At 51.4% G+C, this 22,465-nt stretch overlaps 1 protein-coding gene across 1 annotated transcript; it reads right to left on the bottom strand.

The window, feature by feature from the left end:
• Positions 1-4: 4 nt before the first annotated feature.
• Map3k10 (mitogen-activated protein kinase kinase kinase 10) lies at positions 5-18,098 on the bottom strand. The gene is given in 14 exon segments (XM_038338807.1): positions 5-606; positions 1,438-2,121; positions 2,417-2,529; positions 2,608-2,761; positions 5,068-5,184; positions 6,685-6,931; positions 7,620-7,795; positions 8,150-8,298; positions 12,030-12,120; positions 12,123-12,150; positions 12,152-12,210; positions 16,843-17,407; positions 17,409-17,432; positions 17,434-18,098. Coding segments are annotated over 14 exon segments (2,949 nt in total). The 5' UTR covers positions 17,653-18,098; the 3' UTR covers positions 5-283.
• Positions 18,099-22,465: the final 4,367 nt, after the last annotated feature.

Below are 22,465 nucleotides of genomic sequence, written 5' to 3' on the forward strand. Positions count from 1 at the left end.
TTGGTAGGGGGCAGGGGTTACCTTTAATGCTGTGTTTTGTGCCAAATCCCCCACAATGTCCTGTCCCTGAGTATCCCTGCCCACCCTCTCCCCACAGCAGGTTGGGCTCAGAGCTCCACCCCCCTGGGGTACAAAGGAATAAATTAAGTGTCCTCCCCCCCTTCCCCAATAAATAGAGTTAGTATCCTGCCCAGGGCCTCCCCCACCTTGGGGCATGGCGGGCTGTGGCGGGGCCTGGGGCACTACATTCATGGCTGCCCAGGCGGGTGGTGGCGGGCAGGTCTCAGTGAGAGCCGTAGGCCCCACACAAGGGCACTGTGTTGTCCTGGCTCTGGCCCTCCATGTCCATGTCCAGCAGTGTGGGCTGCACACTGGGGGGTCCAGGGCTCTCTGGAGTGTCTGGCCTGCTGGGAGGCGAGATGCTGAGTGTCCGGCCAAAGGAGACCAGTTTCCAGGGGTCCAAACGGGGGCGGCTGGCAGCTGGCCGGGGTCTTGGGGCAAAGGTGAGGGTGGTGGGACGGCCAGGGAACTCCAGGGGTCGGCGACGGTTGGGGAACAAGGCCTGAGGGTCGGGTAGTCGAGGGAAGTCAAGGGGGTCTCGAGGACCTAGGGAAAGAGGTCACATGGGTGAGGGGTTGGGGTAAAGGGTGCCATTTCTAAGTCAACAACCCTCCTCAGAAAGTGGTGTTCCTGGCTTCTCTAGAAAATTCTCAGATCTTGCTCTGCCTATTTCCTAGTAAGACCACAGCCATTAGGAGCCCTGCACTTGAACCCGAATAGGTCCCACAGCTTCCAATGGCTCATTCATCTGGAAGATGGTCTTTGCTTCTGGTGGCTGGGTAGCCTGTGTAGCAGAGAATGACCTGAAATGCCTCCCCAACCTCCTGCCTCGGCCCCAAGAGTGCTGGGGTTCCCGTGTTTGTGCAAACACCAGTTTTCTGTGGTGTTGGGAATCAAATCCTGCATGTTAGGCAATCACTCAACCAAAGGAGCTACAGCCCCAGCCCAGTTTCCCCCTCTTTGGTGCAGGGTCTCATGTAGCCCAGGCTGGTCTCAAACTCTGCATGTAGACCAGGATGACCTGAGTTCTGGCTTCCCAGGAGAGTGCCACCAGCCCGTGTGGTCATCTCTGAATGCCTTGCCTGGGCAGAGAGATTCAGATCTGACCACAGCGGCTGTAAAACAGAGGCCACCGCGGGCAGGGCACAGCGAGTCCTGACCTGCCGTCATTTTGGCGAAAATAAGTAGACAGAAGATAGCTACCCATGCTTCCAGTCGCCATCAAGTCACCCACCCACCCTTGCAGGCATTATACTGTCACCTCTAATTGGTCCTGTCTCAGGCATCCCGAGCCCCACAGTGCCTCCAGCAATGAGGGCAGGGGGAGCCGCAGAGGCTTCTTCCCCGGGAAGGGTGGCTTGTACAGGCCTCACTCACCCTGGTTAGTGAGCTGCTCCAGAGGTTCTCGCTGCCTCAGCGCCCCATCCGATGGGGTCCGCCTGTGTCCCCGGCTCACTGCGTGTGCGGCGGTGACGTGGGTGGGCGTGAGCGACTGGCGGGGATCCTTCTTGAAGCTTTCCAGTTCCACATCCACAAGGGGATTGGTGCTAGGTGAGGACACCGGGGGAGAGGGCGGCGGGGAGGGCACGGCGGGCGCAGCCTCGTCGCTGTCGGACCTCAGCAAGGAGCGCGTAGAGTTGCAATCGGACACAGAGGACAGTGACACCAGGGTAGCCGAGGGCGCCAGGCCCAGGCCGGGAGCTGTGTCATCACGGCGACTCCCGGGGCGCCCAGTCGGGCTTAGACCCCGAGGGAAGCGGCCAGGGCGTGGGAAGAAGAGGCCGTCCAGCCAGCGCCGCTGCTCCTCGCCGTCCCCAGCACGCGCCTCAGCCACGTCGGCGCCCAGGCCTACTGCGCCCAGCAGCGTGGCGCAACCCAGCAGCGCCAGGTCACAGCGCCTACGAGCTCCGTGTCCTGGCCGGGAGGGGGTCACAGCCGGCGGCTCCCATGGCGCCTGCGCGCAAGGAGAGGGCTCGGCGGGCAGAGGCACCTTGAGGTAGGACGGGGTGGAGTAGGGGGAAGGGGGCACGCTGTTGCCTTCATCTGCCTCCGCAAACTCTTCTGCAACCGGAGAGGTCCATCACTCGCTGATCCCACCTTTCCTCACCTTCCCCCAGACCTGGTGGCAAGGACTTCCCCCAATGACCTCCCAAAGCAAGATCCCCACTCTACAGATGCCACTAGATGTCATCCTCAAATCTCTCCCCAAAATCATGCTTCTAAAAATGAGCACCAACCCTCTGGCCAGTAGCTGCTGTTTCTTCTTCTGGGTATGTCTGCCTAGGCCTGAGTGCTGTTCCCTAGGCCACGATTTCTCTTGTCCCCTCCACTCCCCGGAGCACCCGCACTTTCTTACCCATCTCATTGAGGCTCGCAAAGCCTGGGGCCATGGGGGTGTGCTTGGGGGATTTGCCCAAATTTGGGGCGCTTGAGGACCACTGCTTGCTTCCTTCCCCCAGGGCCTTGAGCCTGCAGGGGCACAGGGAGATGGCGTCAGGGCGTGGGTTAAGCAGGCACAGGGGCAGGCAGGCAGTTGTACGCCCATACCTCTCCTCTCCTCCGGCCCGCTCCTTCTGCAGAGTGGAACTGGGGCCCCATGTCCTGCCCTTCTTCTTGCCCCCAACCAGTTCTTCCTTCTTTGGTGGCCCACTTCGGCTCCACGTTCCACTGCCACTGCTGCTGCCACAGTCCATAGGAGTCACTGGGTGGAGAGGACTAATAAGTGAGTCATGAAGAGACCCGGCCACCCTAGGGCCCTTTCTGATAGCTACTCCTGCGGTAAATCTTTCCCAATGCTCCACTGCTATCAGGGCCCCTCAAACCCAACACAGCAGTTGGATTCTCCTTAAGGACCCCCCCCTTGCAGCTCCTGAGCCTGTGTCCTCACTCGCTACCAAGGCTTCAGCTTCATTCTAGCCAGCACAGCCCTGAGCTCTGGGGATGGGGCTCTCGCCTCCATGCTCCTGAATTCACTCTGGTTCTACTATCTCCTATTGTGTGGCTCTCTGGTGGAAAGAGACCTGACCCCCTGCCAGGCTGTCCTCTAATCTTCACCCATCCACCTGCACACATATAAACAGCTGTAATAAGCACAAGTAAGACGCTCCTGGAAGACAGCGAGACCCTTACAACAACAAAAGGCTGAGGAGGAAGCTCAGTTTGCAGTGTTTGCCTCTTGTACACCAAGCCCCAGGTTTGCCCTCAGCACGGTGTAAACTGAGCACGGCGGCATGTGCCTACAGTTCAGAACCAAGGAGGTGGAGGTGGAAGGGTCTGGAGTTCAAGGTCATCCTTAGTTACACAGTAAGCTCCAGGCCAGGCTGGGTTACGTGAGACCGTGAGTCAGGCAAACAAAGGGACAAGTTCAGTAGTTTGGGATTACACTGCCTGGGTTCTGCACACTCCCCTTGTACTGATGCACTTGGCAGCCTCACCCCTTCGCCTATAGGAATATGCACACACACCCCCAAACAATGCTCCTAGCAACCCAGACCCCCAGACCCCCAACCTATGCCAGGCTACATGAACTTTCCCTCTTCAAATAACATAGATTTCTCTACCCCTGCTAACAATCGTATCTGGGTGGTTCCCATTTAAATGTACCCCCAAGTATCTGGGCTGACCTAGTATGAATTGTATGAACCTCAAGTCAACTTTTAAGGTAAATCCTCCATTTCCCATTTATGCCTATGCATAATTGGACACAGGCATACCTATACAACCACAAATTCACACACATGTGCGCACATGTGCACGCGTGCACACACACACATACACCACCAACAACGGCAAGGGCTAATCTTAGTTGAAAAACACATGCTTTACACACATGAGGCCTTGAGCACTGCCAAACATTTTTTAAAAATCAGGAGCTGGAGAGATGGCTCAGGGGTTAAGAACACTGGCTACTCTCTCAGAGGCTCTTGGTTTGTGTATTAGCACCTACATGACAGTTTAAAGCCGCCTGTAACTCCAGTTCTGGGGGGGAATCTGACTCCCTCTTCTGGCTTCTGCAGGAACTGCATGCACATGGTGCATAGTCACAGAAGCAGGCAAAACACCCATACCCAAGAAATAAAAAAATAAATAATACAATCTTTAAAAAAAATAGTTTTAAAAATCAGATTCTTTGTGTTTCCAGGGCTGTATGTTCTGGCCCTGCATCCCCCTCTCCACAGAATATTCCTTCCCCTGCTTGCTCTGCCAAGCTGGCCTCGAGGCTGGACCAGGCCACTCTGATTCGTAGCCTTGCCTCTGCTGTTTCTCCTGCAGGGCCACCATCCCTCCCATGGGGCACACCGATTCCTCCACTCTAGGCACCGACAGCCCTCAGCTCAGGACCTCCAGCTGGGCAGCATCAGTCTTTCTGTGGCCTCCCCTCTCCCGGGCTGAGGATGCCCAGAATGCTGCCCACCTCCCATTTCTAGTGTGCTAAAGTGGTTCTGGGGAAAATGAGCATTTGAGTGGACAGAGTAGACCATCTACCTTCTTCCACCGGTCTATTCCAGGCCCAAACAGAACAAAGAGGCAGAGGGAGATCCTGCTTCTGGAACTTGACCTTGAACTGCCATCTCTGAGTCCCTTGACTTTGGATGTGGGTGTGATGTAGAGTAGCATGCTTCCTGTTCCTCCAGCTTGCAGGATGGATGTATACGCCAGGGTCTATAACTCTGATCCAACCCTCTTAACTATAGTCTACTGATAGAATCTCTCTAGGGAGCCCTAATACATTCCCCCTCTCTGTTTTTGGTGCTGGGACAGCAAAGAAGGTTTCATAATATGCTAAGTAAGGCTCTATCCCTGAGCTGCACATAATAAGCTAAGTAAGGCTCTATCCCTGAGCTGCACATAATATGCTAAGTAAGGCTCTATCCCTGAGCTGCACATAACTCCCAGCACCAATGTCTTATCGTCCACTCTGTTCCTGGGAAGGATGCTGTTTAGTGATGTACGTGTTATCTGCTGCCCCAGATGAGAACCAGGCATGCCAGCCTTGTGTATACTCACAGCGGATGGCCCTCAAGCGGGGGATGATGCTGGGGCTGGCAGGAGGGCTGGCCCCATCGGACCCTTTCCTCTTGTCTAGGGTAGGAGAGGCCTGGACGGTGATCTTATGTTCAAATCCTGAAAGAAGAAAGAGGCCTTCCTAAGAACATGGCATCATCTGCAGGAGCAGGAACTGATAGCAGGGGGCATGTGGCACTGGCTCTCAAAAGTCCCATTCTCAGCACCCAGAGCAGCTGGATTCTCTTGAAATGGAGATTCTTAGGCTCTTCCTGAATGAATAAACTTAGGGAGGTTCCAAATCTAACTTAACCAAGGATCCAGGCCTGAGAGTCTGCCAGGGCAGCAGTTAAATACTATGTGAGCATGGAGCACTTGAGGCACCCGAAGGAGTGGAATTTAATATCTACTTGTGACTAAGTTTAAGAAAGATAGTATATTTGGTTGCTGGAGGCACTGAAGCATGCTGGAAACAAACTGGGCAGGCGAGTCTACCTTCATCAACTTGTAACTTTTATAAAATATTACTATAAATTTAAAAAATATACAGATATTTGCAGTGTCAGGAGAATATTTGCAAGTCCACAGCCTCTGAATGCTAGACAAGTACCTAACCATTGAGATATCTGCCCAGGCTCCCAGATCATTTGTGGGTGGTGGTGCTGGGGATGTAACCCCGGGCTCTGCACCTGTTAGTGCAAGTGCTCTCCCACTGAGCCACACCCCCAACCCCTCTCTGAGCCCCTGGCCCAGCACCTGTTTTATTTCTAGATATGGTCTTGCTATGTAGCTCAGACTGGCCCTGAACTATTTCTCTATCCCAGGCTGCCTTCAAATTGATCATTTGCCTCTGCCTTCCCAGTGTTAGTATTATAGGTAGGCACCATCATGCCTGACCTGGAAACTTAACACCTAGATCAAGATGTGCTGCTATAAATATAAAACACACTGGATCTCAATGATTCAGTGTGAAAACAAGAAAGCAACATTTTTTTTGATAAAGCTTATATAGCTATATTGGGTTGAATAAAACAGCTACTGTCCTATAGTTTCTTTGTATTGTTATTTGAGGCAGGGTCATATGTAGCCTAAATCGATTTCGAATTTGTTATACCGGGAAGACAATCTTGAACTCCTAATTCTCCTGCCTCCACCATGCCTGGCTTCTTTTCAGCATTTCAATGTGGCTGCCGGATGTTATCTCCACTGGCTGGTACTGACCGGCCATGCTCTGTGACTTTTAACCTCAGTCAAGTGTGCCAGGTAGGGAATTAAGTCCTTTTTTTTTTTTTTTTTTTTTTTTTTTTTTTGTGAGGGTCTCAACCCTTAACCAGGACGGCCCAGTCTATCCTTGAGCTCCTAGTGATTCTCCTGCCTCAGTCTCAGGATGGATGCTGGGATGACAAGTATGAGCCTCCACACCAGGCTTTTTGGGGTATGATGCATTTGCAACAGAAAAAAACCTTTAAGGTACTGAGGGTTTAGCTCGGTGGGAAAACAAACTTGCCTAGCATGTACGATCCCCTGGCTCAGATAATTGTTCAAACAAATCAAGCAACCCTCTATGGAGACATAGCCCCCCAGAAGGTTCTGGGGGGCGCTCAGGGGACCGGGTGGTACCAGAGGGCAGGCTGATGTGGCTGCTGCCTTCCCGCAGCTTGAGCAAGCGGCTGCGCTTGAAGTTGCCCTTGCGTTTGCGGACCCTGGGCTTCTCCTGGCTCAGTTGGCTCATGAGCAGATGCAGCTCGCGTTCTACGATGTCCATCTCTCGCTCTGCCAGCTCCTGCTCCCGTCTCCGCAGCTGCTCTTCCTGAAACCGCTGCTCCTGCGCGGCTCTCAGTAACTCCTCTTCTCTGCTACGCAACTCCTGGAGGGAGGAGGGCGGGTCTAGGGGCGGGGCTTAGCTTCTGGGGCCCGCCCGCCCGTAGTCCCGGGGCCGTTGGATCTTGTGGGCACCAGGCTCGGGGTTCACACTCCAGTTCATACTTAGCTAAGGTGAGAGGCAGGGCAGGAGGCTGAGTTAGCGCCAGACAGGGGAGGGCAGCATGCATCACCATGCCTGCTTTATGCTGTGCTGTGCTGGAATCCAGGGTTTTGAGCATGCCAGGCAAGTGCTCTACACCCCAGCTATACCCCTACCACCTTCACAGCTCTCTGGTTTGTTAAGTAAACTGTCCTTTGGTAAACAAGCATCCACAAAAGCAAACAGAGGAAAGCTTCAAATAGGCCCAAAACAGAGAACGGCACACCTATTCCCCATTATCTCACTTCAACGGTCACCTACACCTTCCAAGTCTGTTCCTTTCTTTCACTCCCTCTTAGTGTTTGCTGTCATACTTAAAGCCAATCCCAGACAGCATGCCGAATCACCTGTAAGTACTTCAGTACAGGCGGCCTTTTTCTTATTAGTCCACCAACAGGAAACTGTCTTAACATGCAAAACACCCTGCATGGACCCAAAAGGGGTGAGGGGTTTCAGGGAGCCTGGATTCTGAGCTGCCCAAGGCATGAGAGCCGGGATCCTGCTGCACCCCACCCTTGTCTCCTGCCTTCACCTTTTCCTTGGTCCGAAGGTCATCGAACATGTGCTGAATCTCTAGCTTCCAGTCTTCCTGAAGCGAGTGGAAGGACTCCAGTGGCATCTGGAACAGGGCCGACTGTTCGATGACCTCCAGCTGCTTCAGGATGCTGCCAAAATCTGGTCGCCCATGAGGGTCTGGGTCCCAGCATTCTGGGGTGGGAAGGAAGTGGGGGTGAGGGTCAGCATTCACGCTCAGGGCAAGGCAAGACTTAGCTAAGTTCCTGTTAACATGCCACGGGAGACAATGGGGAGAACCCCAGATCCCTCGGAGGGATCCAGGGACAGACAGGAACCCCAGTGTCCCATGCCCTCAGGTGCTCACATGGGTCTGGGAGCCATGGAAGCAATGATGGGGATGACATCCATAGGACCCCTGGGTTCCAGAGTCTTCTCCCCCATTCCTGGGCCCACTGGAATGCAAGGATGGTATAAAGGGGAAAGGTGTGGCCCATGGGACCCTGTCCCCAAAGCTGAGCCTACCCTCTCCACAGGGCCCTGGCTCACCCTCCAGTAGGCGGGCAAAGGGCTCGGGGCACGTGGAGGGGATGGGTAGCGTCAGCTTGTTCATAGCCACACCGTAAGCCACGGCCAAGGCGTCGATTTCTCGGTAGGGGACCTCCCCGGTCAGCAGCTCCCAGAGCAGCACCCCGAAGCTGCAGGCAGGGAGAGGGAGGGTGATGCCGCAGCCCACCCCAGTTTTCACCTGTACTCCAGCCCTCCCTTACTCCTACTTCCAGCCTAGCTGGTGAGGCCACAAGAGCATAATTGACCTCCACAGGTTTATTCTTCAGAAGGCAGACAGGGTGGTCTCCCATTTTCTGACTACTTTCTGGCCCCTCCTCAAAACTAGAGTGGGATCCCAATGCTACTGGGAATCCTGCCTATTTTAATTTATTTTATTTTTATTTTTATAGAGTCCCTCTAGTTTTAGCTGTCCGGGAACTCACTATGTCAACCAGCCTGGCCTCAAACTCAGAGATCCACTTGCTCCACCATCCCCAAAAGCTGGGATTAAAAGGGAGCAACACTGTAACCAGAGACACATTTTTAATGAAGTCACCATTTATTTGTCTCTTTAAAAAAAACTGCTTATTGTGGACGGGGGCAATGGCTCACATATGGAGGTCAGCGCACAACTTGCAGGGGTTGGTTCTCTCCTACCAACGGGGTCCCAGGGGTCTAACTCAGGCTGTTCAACCTTGGTGGCAAACATCTACCCACTGGAGCAATCTTGTAGAGGCTACAATCAGATCTTAAAAACTGTTGAGGATTCAATCTAGGCCCTCATGCATACTAGGCGAGCACTCAGGCACAGCCCAGCATCTGCCGCAGCAGCAGCAGCAGCAGCAACCTCCTCTTCCTCTGCCTCCAATGCAACTTTGTCTCACCATAGCCAAGGCTGACCTGGCGCTCACTGTATGTCCATGATAACCCTGAACTTCAAGTCTTCTGCCTCGTGAGGACTGTAATTACAGGTGTATGCCACCATGTTAGGAAGCACACATCCTACGCACTGACCTTTGATGACCCTTGTAGTGTTGTCTCTAAACAGCCAGGCTCTTCCGAACCTCTGACCATTGTATACGCTGTCCCTTTGTCAAGAACACTCTTCCCTTTCTGCATTTTAACTTTGTCCTTCAAGTCTCTGCTGAGGTTGCCCCCCTCTGCAGAAAGCCTTCCTGACCCTTACCTGTCAACACAAGGTAGGACGATTCCAGACGCACCACCATGTTGCCAGGCAGGATTACTCATCCTTACAATAAAGCTTCAAGGCAGAAGGCACTAACAGGTTCCCATCTTGCCATCCTCAATGGCAAAGGGCAACTCCCTTTCCTCTCCTTCTGGTTGGAATGTAGGGCACAAAGCCTGGAGCTCAAGCAGCGCATTCTGGATCACGATGCCACCCACCTCCCATGTGGAAGCCGATAGGGGTAGGTTTTTGATTGCTATTAGACTGAGGAGTGCTACTGATACCTGGTGGCTGGGACACATGAGCACCTGGTGTCCTGACCTGTGACACCACCACCTTATTCAGGAACACAGCCAGAAGGAACCTGTGAGGCTGGGGCACCTTATCATCAGGGCATCCCAAAGATTCGGCCACACATACAAAGGTGGCTACACCTTCACCAAACAGCGGCTGTGCCAGAGCCAGTGGGACCTCCTGTCTGACTTGTTTCTGCTCCAAATACATTACTTTGTGCTTGAACAACTTGCAACTTGACTAGTGTACTGACAGTCAATGGAGACAGCAGGATGTGACTCCAATGAGACCATGTATTCATAAACTGTCCCAGTGGCTAGCATTCATGGCACCGAAGAGTAGTACCCAGGGTGTCCCCTCAGCCACAGGTTCCTTCTCAGCCCTTCCTGCTCTGCTGCAGTTGTACATCCTGAAACCACTATCAGCTCAGCACCTGCTCCTTGTCCTTTAGAACTCCACCACAGCGGTCCTGAGACAAAGAGGCGCCTCCCGGTTCACTCCTACATCTTCACACCTTTACAATTACTTCACAATTTTCAAGTCTTTTCTTTTTCCCCAAAAGGCAAGGTCTATGTATCCCTGGCTGGCCTGGAACAGGCTATGTGTACACCAGGCTGGTCAAACTTACAGAGATCCACCCACCTGCCTCTGTAGCCTGATGCTGGGATTAACAGTGTGCATGACTAGATCTAGCAATTATTTTTTTTAAATTTATTTATTTATTATGTATACAACATTCCTTCCCTGTATGCTTGCATGCCAGAAGAGGGCACCAGATCTCATTATAGATGGTTGTGAGCCACCATGTGGTTGCTGGGAATTGAACTCAGGACCTCTAGAAGAGCAGTCCAGTTGCTCTTAAACCTCTGAGCCATCTCTCCAGCCCCGATCTAGTCAATTCTTTAAAAGTTGGTTTTGTGTTTGAGTGTGTGCCTGCTCATGTATGGGTGTGTATGCAAATGTGTGTGCATATGGAGGCCAGGGTAAATCTCAGCTGTCATTCTCAGGAGCTACCTACCCACCTGGGTTTTTGTTTTGTTTTGTTGTTTTTTGAAAAAAAGTCTCTCTATGTAGCCCTGGCTGTCCTGGAAACTCACTCTGTAGACCAGGCTGGCTTGAAACTCACAGAGATCTGCCTTCCTCTGCCTCCCGAGTGCTGGGATTAAGGGCGTGCACCACCATGCCTTGAATCCCTGGTTTTGTTTTTTCGAGATAGGGTCTCTCACTGAGACCTGCAGCTTGTGGATTAGGTTAGACTGCAAGCTGCAGGGATCCCGTCTGTCTCCTCAATGTTGCTGGGATTACCAGCTTTTATGTGGGTGGGTGCTGGGGTTAAACTCAGGCTGTCACGCTTGTTTGGAGAACATATTACTGACTGAACTGGTCTCCTTAGAGGCGCCCCCCCCCATTTTACAATTCTCTTTAATTTTTTGTTACGAACCTGAGGGTTGTGTTCCTGAGGATTGAACTCAAGGCATTGCAGCAAGCTATGCAAGTATGCTCTCACTGAGCCACACCCAGCCCCTCACTGGGGGATTCTAGGCAGGGGCTCTACCACTGAGCCACACCCCAGCCCCTCACTGGGGGATTCTAGGCAGGGGGCTCCACCACTGAGCCACACCCCAGCCCCTCACTGGGGAATCTAGGCAGGGGCTCTACCACTGAGCCACGCTTTTTTAGCCTTTCATTGTGCAGTTTAGGAGAGCTACCACTGAGTCTTGCTCTCAGCCCATCACTAGAGGATTCCAGCTGTGCTCTTCTATTGAACTACATCCACTAACCTTTTTTAATTTTGATTTTGAAACAAGCTCTAACTAGGATTGCCCAAGTAGGCATTGAACTTGCACTCCTCCTGCCTCAGCCTCCTGAGTAGATGGGATAACAGACCTATGCTACTAGGCGAGGTTCTTTTTGTTTGCTGATTGTTGTATCCCCAGACAGCTGTGTTAGCTAGAAGAATGAATGGCTGCATCCAGGGCCTCAACTACCCAATTCAAGAGCTGTGTGTGGATGGTCTTTTAAGGAGCCCTTTAGTGATAACATGTATTTTTCTTTCTGAAATTTTGTTAGCTTTTTTTTTTTTTTTTTTTTTTTTGAGAGGCAGGGTTTCTCTGTGTAATAGTCCCTGGCTGGCCCGGAACTCACTTTTGTAGACCAGTTGGCCTTGGCCTAGAACTCACTGAGATCCACCTGCCCCTGCCTCCCAAAGTGCTTGGGATTTAAAGGTGTGCACCACCACCGCCTGGCTTCTTCTGAAATCTTTATTCAGGTTCAAATCCTTCCTCAGAACCTGCCTCAGGCCGCAGGAACACTTAAGTGCTTGGCCACTGGTCTCCCACAGATGTCCCCCACCAGTTCCTCCTCCCCCTCCCTGAGGACACCTGCCAGCCTCTCAAGCACCTCCAGACATCGCTGCTTTTGGAGAAGAGGGAGAGGCGGATAACCTCGGGAGCCATCCAGGCGTAGGTCCCTGCGGCACTCATCTTGGTGTCTTGTGCCACTCTCGGGCAAGGCCGAAGTCTTGTGATCTTGAGCACCGTGTCAGCGAGGTTATGGTTCTCAATGGCCTCCAGGATTAGGACTGCGGGCGGAAGAAGGGTGAGTCACCAAGACCTGCCAGGCTGCAGGTGTCCCAGTCCCGTCTTCCTCTTTCCCTTCAATAGCTTATGGGTCCCCACTTGGCACAGTTCTTTGCTGCCATGGACACCAGAAGTGCCTCATCGCTTCTAACCCTCAGGCTTCCCAAGGGCGGCGCCTGCAGTCACGTGTTGACTTTCTTCAGTAACCAGGCTGACGACTGTATCACCCTATGCTTTAACTCTAGGATATTCATACTACTTACACTAGCCAAGAGAAAGGGGAGGGGGGATGGAGATAGCTCAGCCATTAAGAGTGTGCACTACCTGCACGCACTCATACACATTTTCTCTCTCTCACCCCCCCCCCACACTTTTAAAGGAAAAGGCAGACACAGTTGGGCATGGTGGCACATGCCTATAATCCCAGAACTTGGGAGCCTGAGGCAGGAGGATCATACATTAGAGGCAAATCTGGACTATATAGCAAGACTCTGTTTAAAATATCAACAGAATGAAACGAGCACGGCAGACCAGACCCAGGCAGAGCCTGTAAGAGACCTCTGGTACAATCGTGGCCTCCAGAGCTTCTGCCACCACCATGATAACATGCTGTAAGTACCCCGCTGGTCCAAAGGAGATGGGAAACACTTATGAGTAGAATCCTTCTACCCAAGTCCTGCTAAATCATTTTGCTCCCTGTCTAGCTATAAGAACATAGACAGTAACAAGCAGCTGTTTTTACACACTTGAGTTTTAGGTGTGGTTTGTTATGCAGCATCACTGTAATCAAGACTGACTGATACAACCAAGCATACGGAATAGTTCTAGCTGACTGGAGGCAGTGGGTCATCTAACAGTGATGATAGCTGTGGTTAGTGTCTACACTGGGGCTAAATCCTTTCTAAGAATAGATTCATAACTCTTTTTTTTAAAAAAATGTGCATTGGTGTTTTGTCTGTATGAGGGTGTTGGGTACCCTGGAACTAGAGGAGTTACAGACACTTTTTTTTTTCAAGACAGGGTTTCTCTGTAGCTTTGGAGCCTGTCCTGGAACTAGCTCTTATAGCCCAGGCTGGCTTTGAATTCATAGAGATCGGCCTGCCTCTGCCTCCCAAGTGCTGGGATTAAAGGCATGCCCCACCACCGCCTGGCTGAGTTACAAACACTTGTGAGCCACAGAGTGGGTGCTGGGAATTGAACCTGGGTCCTCCGCAAGAACAGTCAGTGCTCTTAAATTCGGAATCATCCCTCCAGCCCCTCATAGCTCATTTTTTACTGCCGAGGGAACCAAAAAGTAGAGAAGTTACTTGACCAAAAGCATAGGCTCTCTAGACAACACAACAAAGACTTTAGCTAGCTTTGCCCCATGCCTCAGTTTATGCTTTTCGTGTTTGTGAATGTGTGAGTCATGGGTATTAAACCCAAGGCCTCATGCATGAGAAAAGCACTTTAAGACCATGCTACGGCCTCAGCTTGATATATTTTTTTAAAACTCTTAATGTATACATTTGCATACATGTGTATAGGTCCAACATGTGCATGCCTGGTGCTCAAAAAGGCCCCAAGAGAGTGTAGAACCCCTGGGCCTGCAGTCACAGAAGTTTGTGAGGCACTGTGTGGGTGCTGGGAACTGAAGTCTTCTGCAAGAGAAGCCTGTTTTAAACTTAACCATGAGCTGCCTCTGCAGCCTCTAGCCTGGGTTTTGCTGTTATGAGAGGTCTCACTAGCCCAGCCTGGCCTCAAATCTGTAGCAGTCTGCATGCTGCAGCCTCCCAAGTACCGCGGTTCTAGCCCAGTCCCTGGCTCTGCCAGTTTTACTATTTCTCCACTGAGGCACACTCTTCCCAACTCACATTTGCCCTGCTTTCCCGGTCTTTCTTTGTAAACATGAGTTCTTTTGGCTCAGTCATCCCCGCCCCATGTTTGTCTTTCCCGACCATCATTTCGAAAGATCACCATCTTACTCTGAATTCGTCGCTATTCCCTGGGAGCTGCTGTAACTTTCTGAAAATCTGTTATCTATCATCTTTTTTCCTCTCTCTCTCTTCCTATCCTTCTTCTACCTATGGGCCCTGTACATATATGTGTATGTCTCTATCATCCCCATATCTATAGATGGATTGATTATCAATCAATCAATCAGCTATTCTTGTTTACTAGAATAAAAATTTCACTTTGGGAACGGGCAGGATTTTCCTCCTTTTTTTTTTTTTTTGAGACAGTGTCATTAGGTAGTCCTGGCTGTCCTGGAACTCACTCTGTAGATCAGGCTGGCCTTGAACTAACAGAGATCCGCCTGCCTCTGTCTCCCAAGTACTGGGATTAAAGTCTTACAATATCATGGTTGGCTCTTCTTTTCCTTTCTCCATCTGTTTTGTGTGTATAGGTTGTTCCATCCATGTTCTAGGGATTAAACTCAAGTTGCCAGGATTGGCAGCAAGTGCCTTTGCCTGGCTGGCCATTATGCTGGTTACTTCTCGTTATGTAGCTCAGACCGGTCTCAGACTTACGGCAATCCTCTTGCCTCAATCTTCTAATGCTGGGGTTACAGGCGTGGGCCACTGTACCCACCTGTCCCTAGTCTCTTCTATAATCCTAGAGCCAAGGATAAAACACAGTAGATGCTTAAGAATACCTAAACTAAGTCAGGCTTGGTAGTATACACCTATAACTCCAGTACTTGGGAGGTGGAGGTAGCGGGTTTGCAAGTTCAAAGCCAGCTAGGCTACGTAGCAATACCCCATCTCAAAAAACCAAACCAAACACCAGAACTAAAGCAAACAGGCCATTAAGATGGCTGAGCCAGTAAAGGTAGTTGCCACCAAGATTGATGACCTGAGTTCCGTCCCCAGAGTCCTCATGGTGGAAGAAGTGACTCCTGCAAGCTGTGCTCTCCTCCACACACGCATGGTGATGTATACACCCATCCCCCACTGATAAATAAAGCAATTCAAACGAATGAATTATTGAAGCAACGGACAAATAACATCAGATGAGGGACTTCTTGGGAAAGGTTATAGGGACACTGTTGCAGAAGCCCATGTCTTTTACTGTCTTAGAAGAAGCCCTGGACTTGGGAGCCCAGCCACCTTGTCCAGGTTGTATTAGAGGTGTACCATGGATCCTCTTGGTGAAGAAGGGCCAAGGATCCGCAGCTTGTAACAAGAGCATGCCAGAGGCCCTGCCGCCACTCCCCCAGCATTTTAGAAGCACTAGAATGTGGGCATCCATGCAGGAAGGGACCACCTGCTTCTATTTTGCTAAGTCTCCCAGACTGGGCATAGGCCAGAGACGGTCATGGGTACATGGTCACTCTCTCTGTGGAATGTACGAATGCCAGGCACAGAAGACAAGGACCACTCAGGCCTCTCTTCTAGGGGGCTTAAGGCTGTAGCTGGTGACGTGGCAACAAGCTTACAAAAACAGTTGAGTGGATTCAAACAAATATGAAAATATAAGTCAATAGGTAAAAAGGAATTGCCAAAGGGTGAGCACTGAAGGCAAAGGGGGGATTCTCATACTCCTGGCTTAAGTATTACCCACTTGAGGGCAGGGAACACACTGGCCTCATTTGCTGTACAACCCTCCTGCACATGATCTGGTCTTGTAAATACCAAATACAATAAGGAGGCCATCAATTTAAAAAATAAAAATGAAGGGGCATGAAATGAGGCTCAGGAAGGATGGGAGAGCTAGGGGGGAATATCTAGCACCCAGCACACCAGAATGATCTGGAATGAATGAAAGTACTGTGTCATCTATGAGAACTCTCTGGGAAAGAAACCACGATGTCTTGGTGCTTGAAGAGGGCCTAACTTACTAGTGACTCCATTAATATTTGCTGATGCCTTGAGATGCTTTTTGGTCTCAATATGATTTCTAGGGACCCTTCTTGTCTATTTGGCCCACTGTTGATTCAACTACCAATCAGCTTTGTAGATCCCGTTGATTGGCAGGGCAGCCTGGTAGCTTTTATATCAGCCACACTCTTCCTATCCGGTTTGCTGTTGCAGTTTGCTTTGGAGAAGCAGCAGCATTTCAACAGTGGTGTTCAGGTGAGATGACTTGCCCCCTCCATCCCCATCTCCAGGGGACACAAGGCAGTGTCTGGAGACACTTTTGGTTTTGAGAGTTGGGAGCAGGTGTGCAGAGTACTAATGACCTCTTGTGGGGAGAGGCCTAATGCCACTAAACAACCTAAAATGCACAGGACACTGCTCCCACCAATGAAAGACCACAAATGATAGTAGAGACAGGCTTGCAAAACCCTGGCTCCAACTAAGCTAGATTCTGTTCTTTCTGCCTGGTAGACTCTGATGCCATTACCAGGTGGTGGGTATCATGAGGACAGGCTCTGCAAGAGGCAGCAAACACAGGGATTGTCATAGTTCACAGATACACAACCATTGGCCCACTGCGACTACAGCCTGAAAGACAGTCTATTTTCCAACCTTTCAAAGCCTCCTTTTTCTTCTTAATAGGGACAACGCCTCCCTCACCTGGCCCTGACAGTCTATTGCCACCCCTACTTGCCTCATGCACAGTGCCATCTGGTGTCCCTTGTCATTTCCAACCACCTGGGCTTGGCCTCACAGGTTCAGCAGAAGAGTTTTGGGAGAGAGGATAGCACTTACTGTTGATGGACTTGAGGTCCCGGTGAATGATGGGCACAGGGGCATCATTGTGTAGATAGTTCATGCCCCGAGCCACCTGCACAGCCCAGTTGACCAGCACATGAGGAGGCACCCGGCGACCTGCCAGCACCCTGCTCAATGCACCTCCCCGAGCATACTCCATCACTAGGCAGAGGTTTGGGGGGCTGAGGCAGGCGCCCCTCAGGGCAATGATGTTGGGGTGCTGAAGGGCTCCAAAGAGCCGGGCCTCCTGGCGCACCTGCTCCGCTGTTACTGCCGGGTCCCGCTCAGGGTCCAGACGGGCGGCCTTGACCGCTACTTCCTCGCCGCGCCACAGGGCACGATAGACCTTGCCAAAGCCCCCCACACCGATGATCTCCTCTAGCTGCAGCTCGTGGAAGGGGATCTCTTGGGGCAGCTGGAGGCCTGTGGGTGCGGCGGGTGCGGCGGGGGCCACGTAGTTGCTGGGGAAGACGCCCACACGGCCGCTAGGCAGCTGCCCTGTCCACCAGCCCTCATCTCCAGACACCGCACAGTCCTGGGAAAGCACCTGGACGCGGTCGCCCTCTCCTCAGGGTCAGCTCCTCGTCCGCCCACCGCCTCGTAGTCGAAGACGGCGGTCCACACCGGCCCCCGCGGGGGTCGCGCCCCACTCTCTGGCCCCGCCCCCTCGTCCTCCTCCATGGGGGAGGGGCCGGGGGCTGCGGGAGGCCGCTTCACGCAGTCTGCCCGCGGGGATGCTGAGGCGCGGGGCGGAGAGGCCGGGGTGGGAGGCAATCCCTGCAGACCCCGGGGGCTCCTGGGGACCATGGCTGGGGAAGGACCTCCGCTGGAACCGGGAGTGGGGAATAAGAACTGAAATAAAAACCCAAAACCCTTTTTCAAAGGACAGGTCCGTCCCCTCGAATTCGGCTGTGCAGAGAGGCGACAGGTTCACCTGTCACCACAGATGTCAGGGCGCAAGGAGGGCCGGGTTGAGCGGGGCCCGCCGGCGGAGGCCGAGGCCGAGGGCAGCAAGCGGCCGCCCCTCCCCGCGCCTCTCACCCCGCGCAGCTCCACCGGCGGCCCCCGGCTCCGCATCCCCAGCCACGACCGCAGGGCCGAGCGGGGATGGTGGCACCCCGGGGGCGGCCGCCCCAGGATGGGGTGGCGCGCCCCTCGGCCTCCTCACGCGAGGAACGGACGGGTGGCCCCCATCTTCCTCAGCCGGCTCCCGGTCGGCCCCCAAGGTCCCTCTTTCCCCCCACACCCCCGGGGGCTCTTGGCGGTGTCCAGTGACGTGTCGCGGCCGCCAACGCAATGCCGCCTGGGAGATGTAGTTCCAGGCTGCGAGATTTTGGGTTCGTCCAGGGCCACACAACCCCGCGGCCTTAGACCTTAACTCCTACCGGGGAGAAGGCACCATCGCTTCCCACAGACCCTGCAGGAGCCCGGCTCAGTTTGGTGTTGACGTTAACTAACACGTTTAACCAAAAGAAACACAGGAGCTGAATGAATGGAGATTACGGCCCGGAACTCCGAAAGCGGTTCGGTTCGCGGGATAGTCTCTTGAGGCACTAACTGGAAATGCATGCTGGGAAATGTAGTCTGATGTTGGAACATTACGCTGCATGAAATCACAGGCTTAGGGAGCTTGAGGAGCCAGTTAGGGCGCCTGGCTTGTCTGGTACCTTTGTGGGCAAGGGTAGGCTGGCCGGCGAAGTATACTGTCCCCGAGATTTCGCAGCCACTTTTGCTTCCCTCGCTAGCTCTTGGATCTCCTGCCTCTGTAGTCAGAACTTGTCCATACTCTCGTCTCTTATAATGGGCTTCATTTTGGTGGGGGAGTGGGAGGGGGGTTGCGCCAAAGGTTTTGCTCAAATGATGTCATAAATTTCCACGAAGAGCCTCGTTTACAGGTGACCCAGAGAAATGAAGTGACTTGTTCAAGATTGCTAAATTATGAATGGCAAGACAAGAATTAAAGGTAGTTTAAGAAACAAAAACCCCCAGCAAACCAAACGGGCTTCTGATTTTATTTTTAAATTGTGTGTGTGCGTGTGTGTGTGTGTGTGTGTGTGTGTGTGTGTGTGTATGTGTTTGTGTGTGTATACATGCATGTGCCCAAAAAGGGCATCGGATCTACTAGACCCAGTCCCAGGCAGTTGTGAATCACTCCACTTGGGTGCTGGGAACCCAAATTCAGGTTCTCTACGAAAGCAGTATGGGTTCTTCAGCACAGATCCATCTTTGGGGTCCCTACATTAGTAAATGAGATTCTGGCATTAGCTGAGTTCATTTTGCCTGTGGGACAGGCAAAGAATTAACTGTCTGAGGGAGACAAAAGAATGTGTGTGTGGAGCGGTGGGGGTGGGGGAGGGAATGAGGTTTTATTGAGGCAGACTAACATATTTCTGAGTTGGGAGCCTGTCCAAGGCATTTTATTTTATTTTATTTTTTGGTTTTTCGAGAGAGGTCTTCTCTGTAGCTTTGTAGTTTGTACTGGAATTAGTTCTTGTAGACCAAGCTGGCCTCGAACTCACAGAGATTCGCTTGCCTCTGCCTCCCGAGTTCTGGGATTAAAGGTGTGTGCCACCATTGCCAGGCCCAAGGCATTTTATAAAACCACTGGGTCCTCCCATCTTATCTTGCCTAGATAAGGGTATTTGACCCTGAGCCCACCAGTTCCTTTAAGCCTTCCTCACATGAAATGACGCAACCCTGGCAGGAAACCCATTTTTGCTTTCTTTACCTGCCTGTATATTTTTCTAACTTTCCCTTAGCACCATGTTTTTAAAATGCCACTTTTCCACATATAGAACTCACAAACTGAGTGGTGTGGCAGGTCAGTGGCTTGGTCAAGAACCATAAACATGGCCAGGCAATGGTGGTGCACACCTTTACTCCCAGCACTCAGGAGGCAGAGGCAAGTGGATCTCTGTGAGTTCGAGGCCATCCTGGTCTACAAAGTGAATTCCAGGACAGTCAGAGCTGTTTGTTACACAGAGAAACTCTGAATGCTTGTTAGCTGTTGAGATGGTCAAGCCAGAGTCTGAGCCCAGACTCTGAGATAGAAATGATTAGGAGGATAGAAATAACTCCTTCAGCTTGTCCTTTTACCTCGACATGTGCATTTTGGTTGACATTGAATACACAAATGCATGCACGCATGTGCATGTGCACATATACGCACACTCACACACACATGCACTCACATACACACTTGTGCCCATGTGTGTGCATACACACACACAGTTTTGTTTTGTTTTTTTGAGACAGGGTTTCTCTGTAGCCCTGGCTGTCCAGGAAATTGTTGTGTAGGCCAGGCTGGCTTCAAGAGATCTGCCTGTTTCTGTTTTCTGAATGCGGGAATTGAAGGCTTGGTTCCCATGCCCAGTTACAAATCTTTTGTTACTAAGACTGGCCCTTTAACTATAAGATGCTTTAAGATATTAACTTCTTAGTGAAAATTGCACAGTAACCAACATGCTCGGGTTAGTCTGTTGAATAACCCCATGGGGTGATTCAATGTCAATGAAACACGTGAGTGGTTGGAACAGGTTGTCTTCAAGCAGGGACCTAGCTTTGAGGGAGGAAAGGAACTTTGCTTGGTTTTAGGTCTTAGTGGATCCTTTCATGGGAATGGGGTGGACTGGGATGAAATTTGTCAATTTTTATAGATCTCTTTGACTCTATCACTGAGCCAACTCTCAATCCCTCTCTGGTGAGTTCTAGACAAGTGTTTTATTGCAGATCCATGCCCCCAGCCCCTCACTGGAGATTCTAGGCAGGGGCTTTACCACTGAGCCATACCTCAACCCCCCACTGGGGGATTCTAGGCAGGGACTCTACCACTGAGCCACACCCCAGCTCCTTACTGGGGGATTCTAGGCAGGGGCTCTATCACTGAGCCACACCCCAGCTCCTCACTGGGGGTTCTAGGCAGGGGCTCTACCACTGAACTTCATCCCAGGTTTCATTTATTATGCTCTATTTCAGTGAATCCTCAGCTGAGGGATTTAATACAGTTTCCATGTGTGGTGACCCCCAACCATAAAATTATTTTTGTTGCTACTCCATACCTGTAATTTTGTTGCTGTTATGATATGTAATGTAAGTATTTTTAGAGATAGAAATTTGCCAAAGGGGTTGTGACCTACAGGTTGAAAACAGTGCACTGCTCTATCCCTAATTTGCTAAGGGTTCTTTAGTTAAGATTGTCTTAGTTTGGGTTTCTATCGCTGCAGTGAAACACCATGACCAAAACAAATTGGGGAGGAAAGGGTTTATTGGGCTTACACCTCCACACTGTAGTCAGTCATTGAAGGAAGCCAGGGCAGGGACTCAAACAGGGTAGGAAACTGGAGGCAGGAGGCTATGCAGAGCCCTGGAGACAGGAGCTCATGCAGAGCCCTGGAGACAGGAGCTCATGCAGAGCCCTGGAGACAGGAGCTCATGCAGAGCCCTGGAGACAGGAGCCATGCAGAGGTCAAGCTCACCACATTCTTTCTCAGACTTTCTGTTTTTCCTTCCTTCCTTCCTTCCTTCCTTCCTTCCTTCCTTCCTTCCTTCCTTCCTTCCTTCCTTCCTTCTTTTCCCTCCCTCCCCCCCACCCCTTTGCTTGGTTCTTTGAGACAGGGTTTCTCTGTGTGACCTTGGTGGTCCTGGAACTCATTCTGTAGACCAGGATTGTCTCAAACTCAGAGACTTGCCTGTTTCTGCCTCTGTGAGGACCTGAGTTTGCAAACTCCATTTTAAAGAAGGGGCTTCATCTTAAGCCATATAAGCGGGGAGGGGGGGGAGCGATCTCAGCTCCAGAAATGTGCTGCAATAGTGGAATTTGAATAGATACCCTGAAAATAGTCAATTAAGGAGCTAGAGAGCAGGGCCATAAAGTTTCACGTGGTCTAGATGTGCCTAGGAGGTCTCCTGACCTTGAAGATACCTTGTCTGTTATTAATGGCTTTTTGTTAGAGTTTTCTCACCCCAAAACTGACCGATTGTTTCAGAAACTACCTTAGCCTATGTACTCCTCACCCAATCCCAAGACGACAGGGTGTGAACTCCCCTGATTATGGCATTTCAAAGTTGTCCCCTTCCCTGGGCTGGGGCCCTACGTCCCTCACCCACTGCGTTGGCGTGTTGGAGGTGTGGTCCAAACTCTGGTTTGAACATTAAATACCCTCTTGTGCTTTACATTGGAATCTGGGCTCTATGAATTCATTTGGGGACAAGTACCTGGTTATAAACACCTCCTGAGTACTGGGATTAAAGGCATGAGCCACGCACCACCCTGCTTACAGTTGGATCTATGGAGGCATTTTTCTCAGTTGAGGTTCCCTCCATACAGATAAATCTAGCTAGTCTAGCAACTCTAGTGTCAAGTTGACATAAGACCAGCAGTACAAGATATCTAAATTTTGTTAAGTTCTATTTAAACCCATTATTCTGGGTTTATTGGCTTCTGATCTTGTTGAGACTGCACCAGCCCCCTTTCCATCATCACTGGATTTGATGTCATGATAGTTTATTCAGTGGTGTTTTGCATCTGTTTTATTTTTACGTGTAGGAGTGTTTTTCTTGTGTGTGTTTCACATGTACACCTGGTGTCCATGGAGTCCAGAAGAGATGTCAGATTTCCCGG

The sequence above is a fragment of the Arvicola amphibius genome, chromosome 8, assembly GCF_903992535.2.
Source record: "Arvicola amphibius chromosome 8, mArvAmp1.2, whole genome shotgun sequence".
Classification (NCBI taxonomy): domain Eukaryota; kingdom Metazoa; phylum Chordata; class Mammalia; order Rodentia; family Cricetidae; genus Arvicola; species Arvicola amphibius.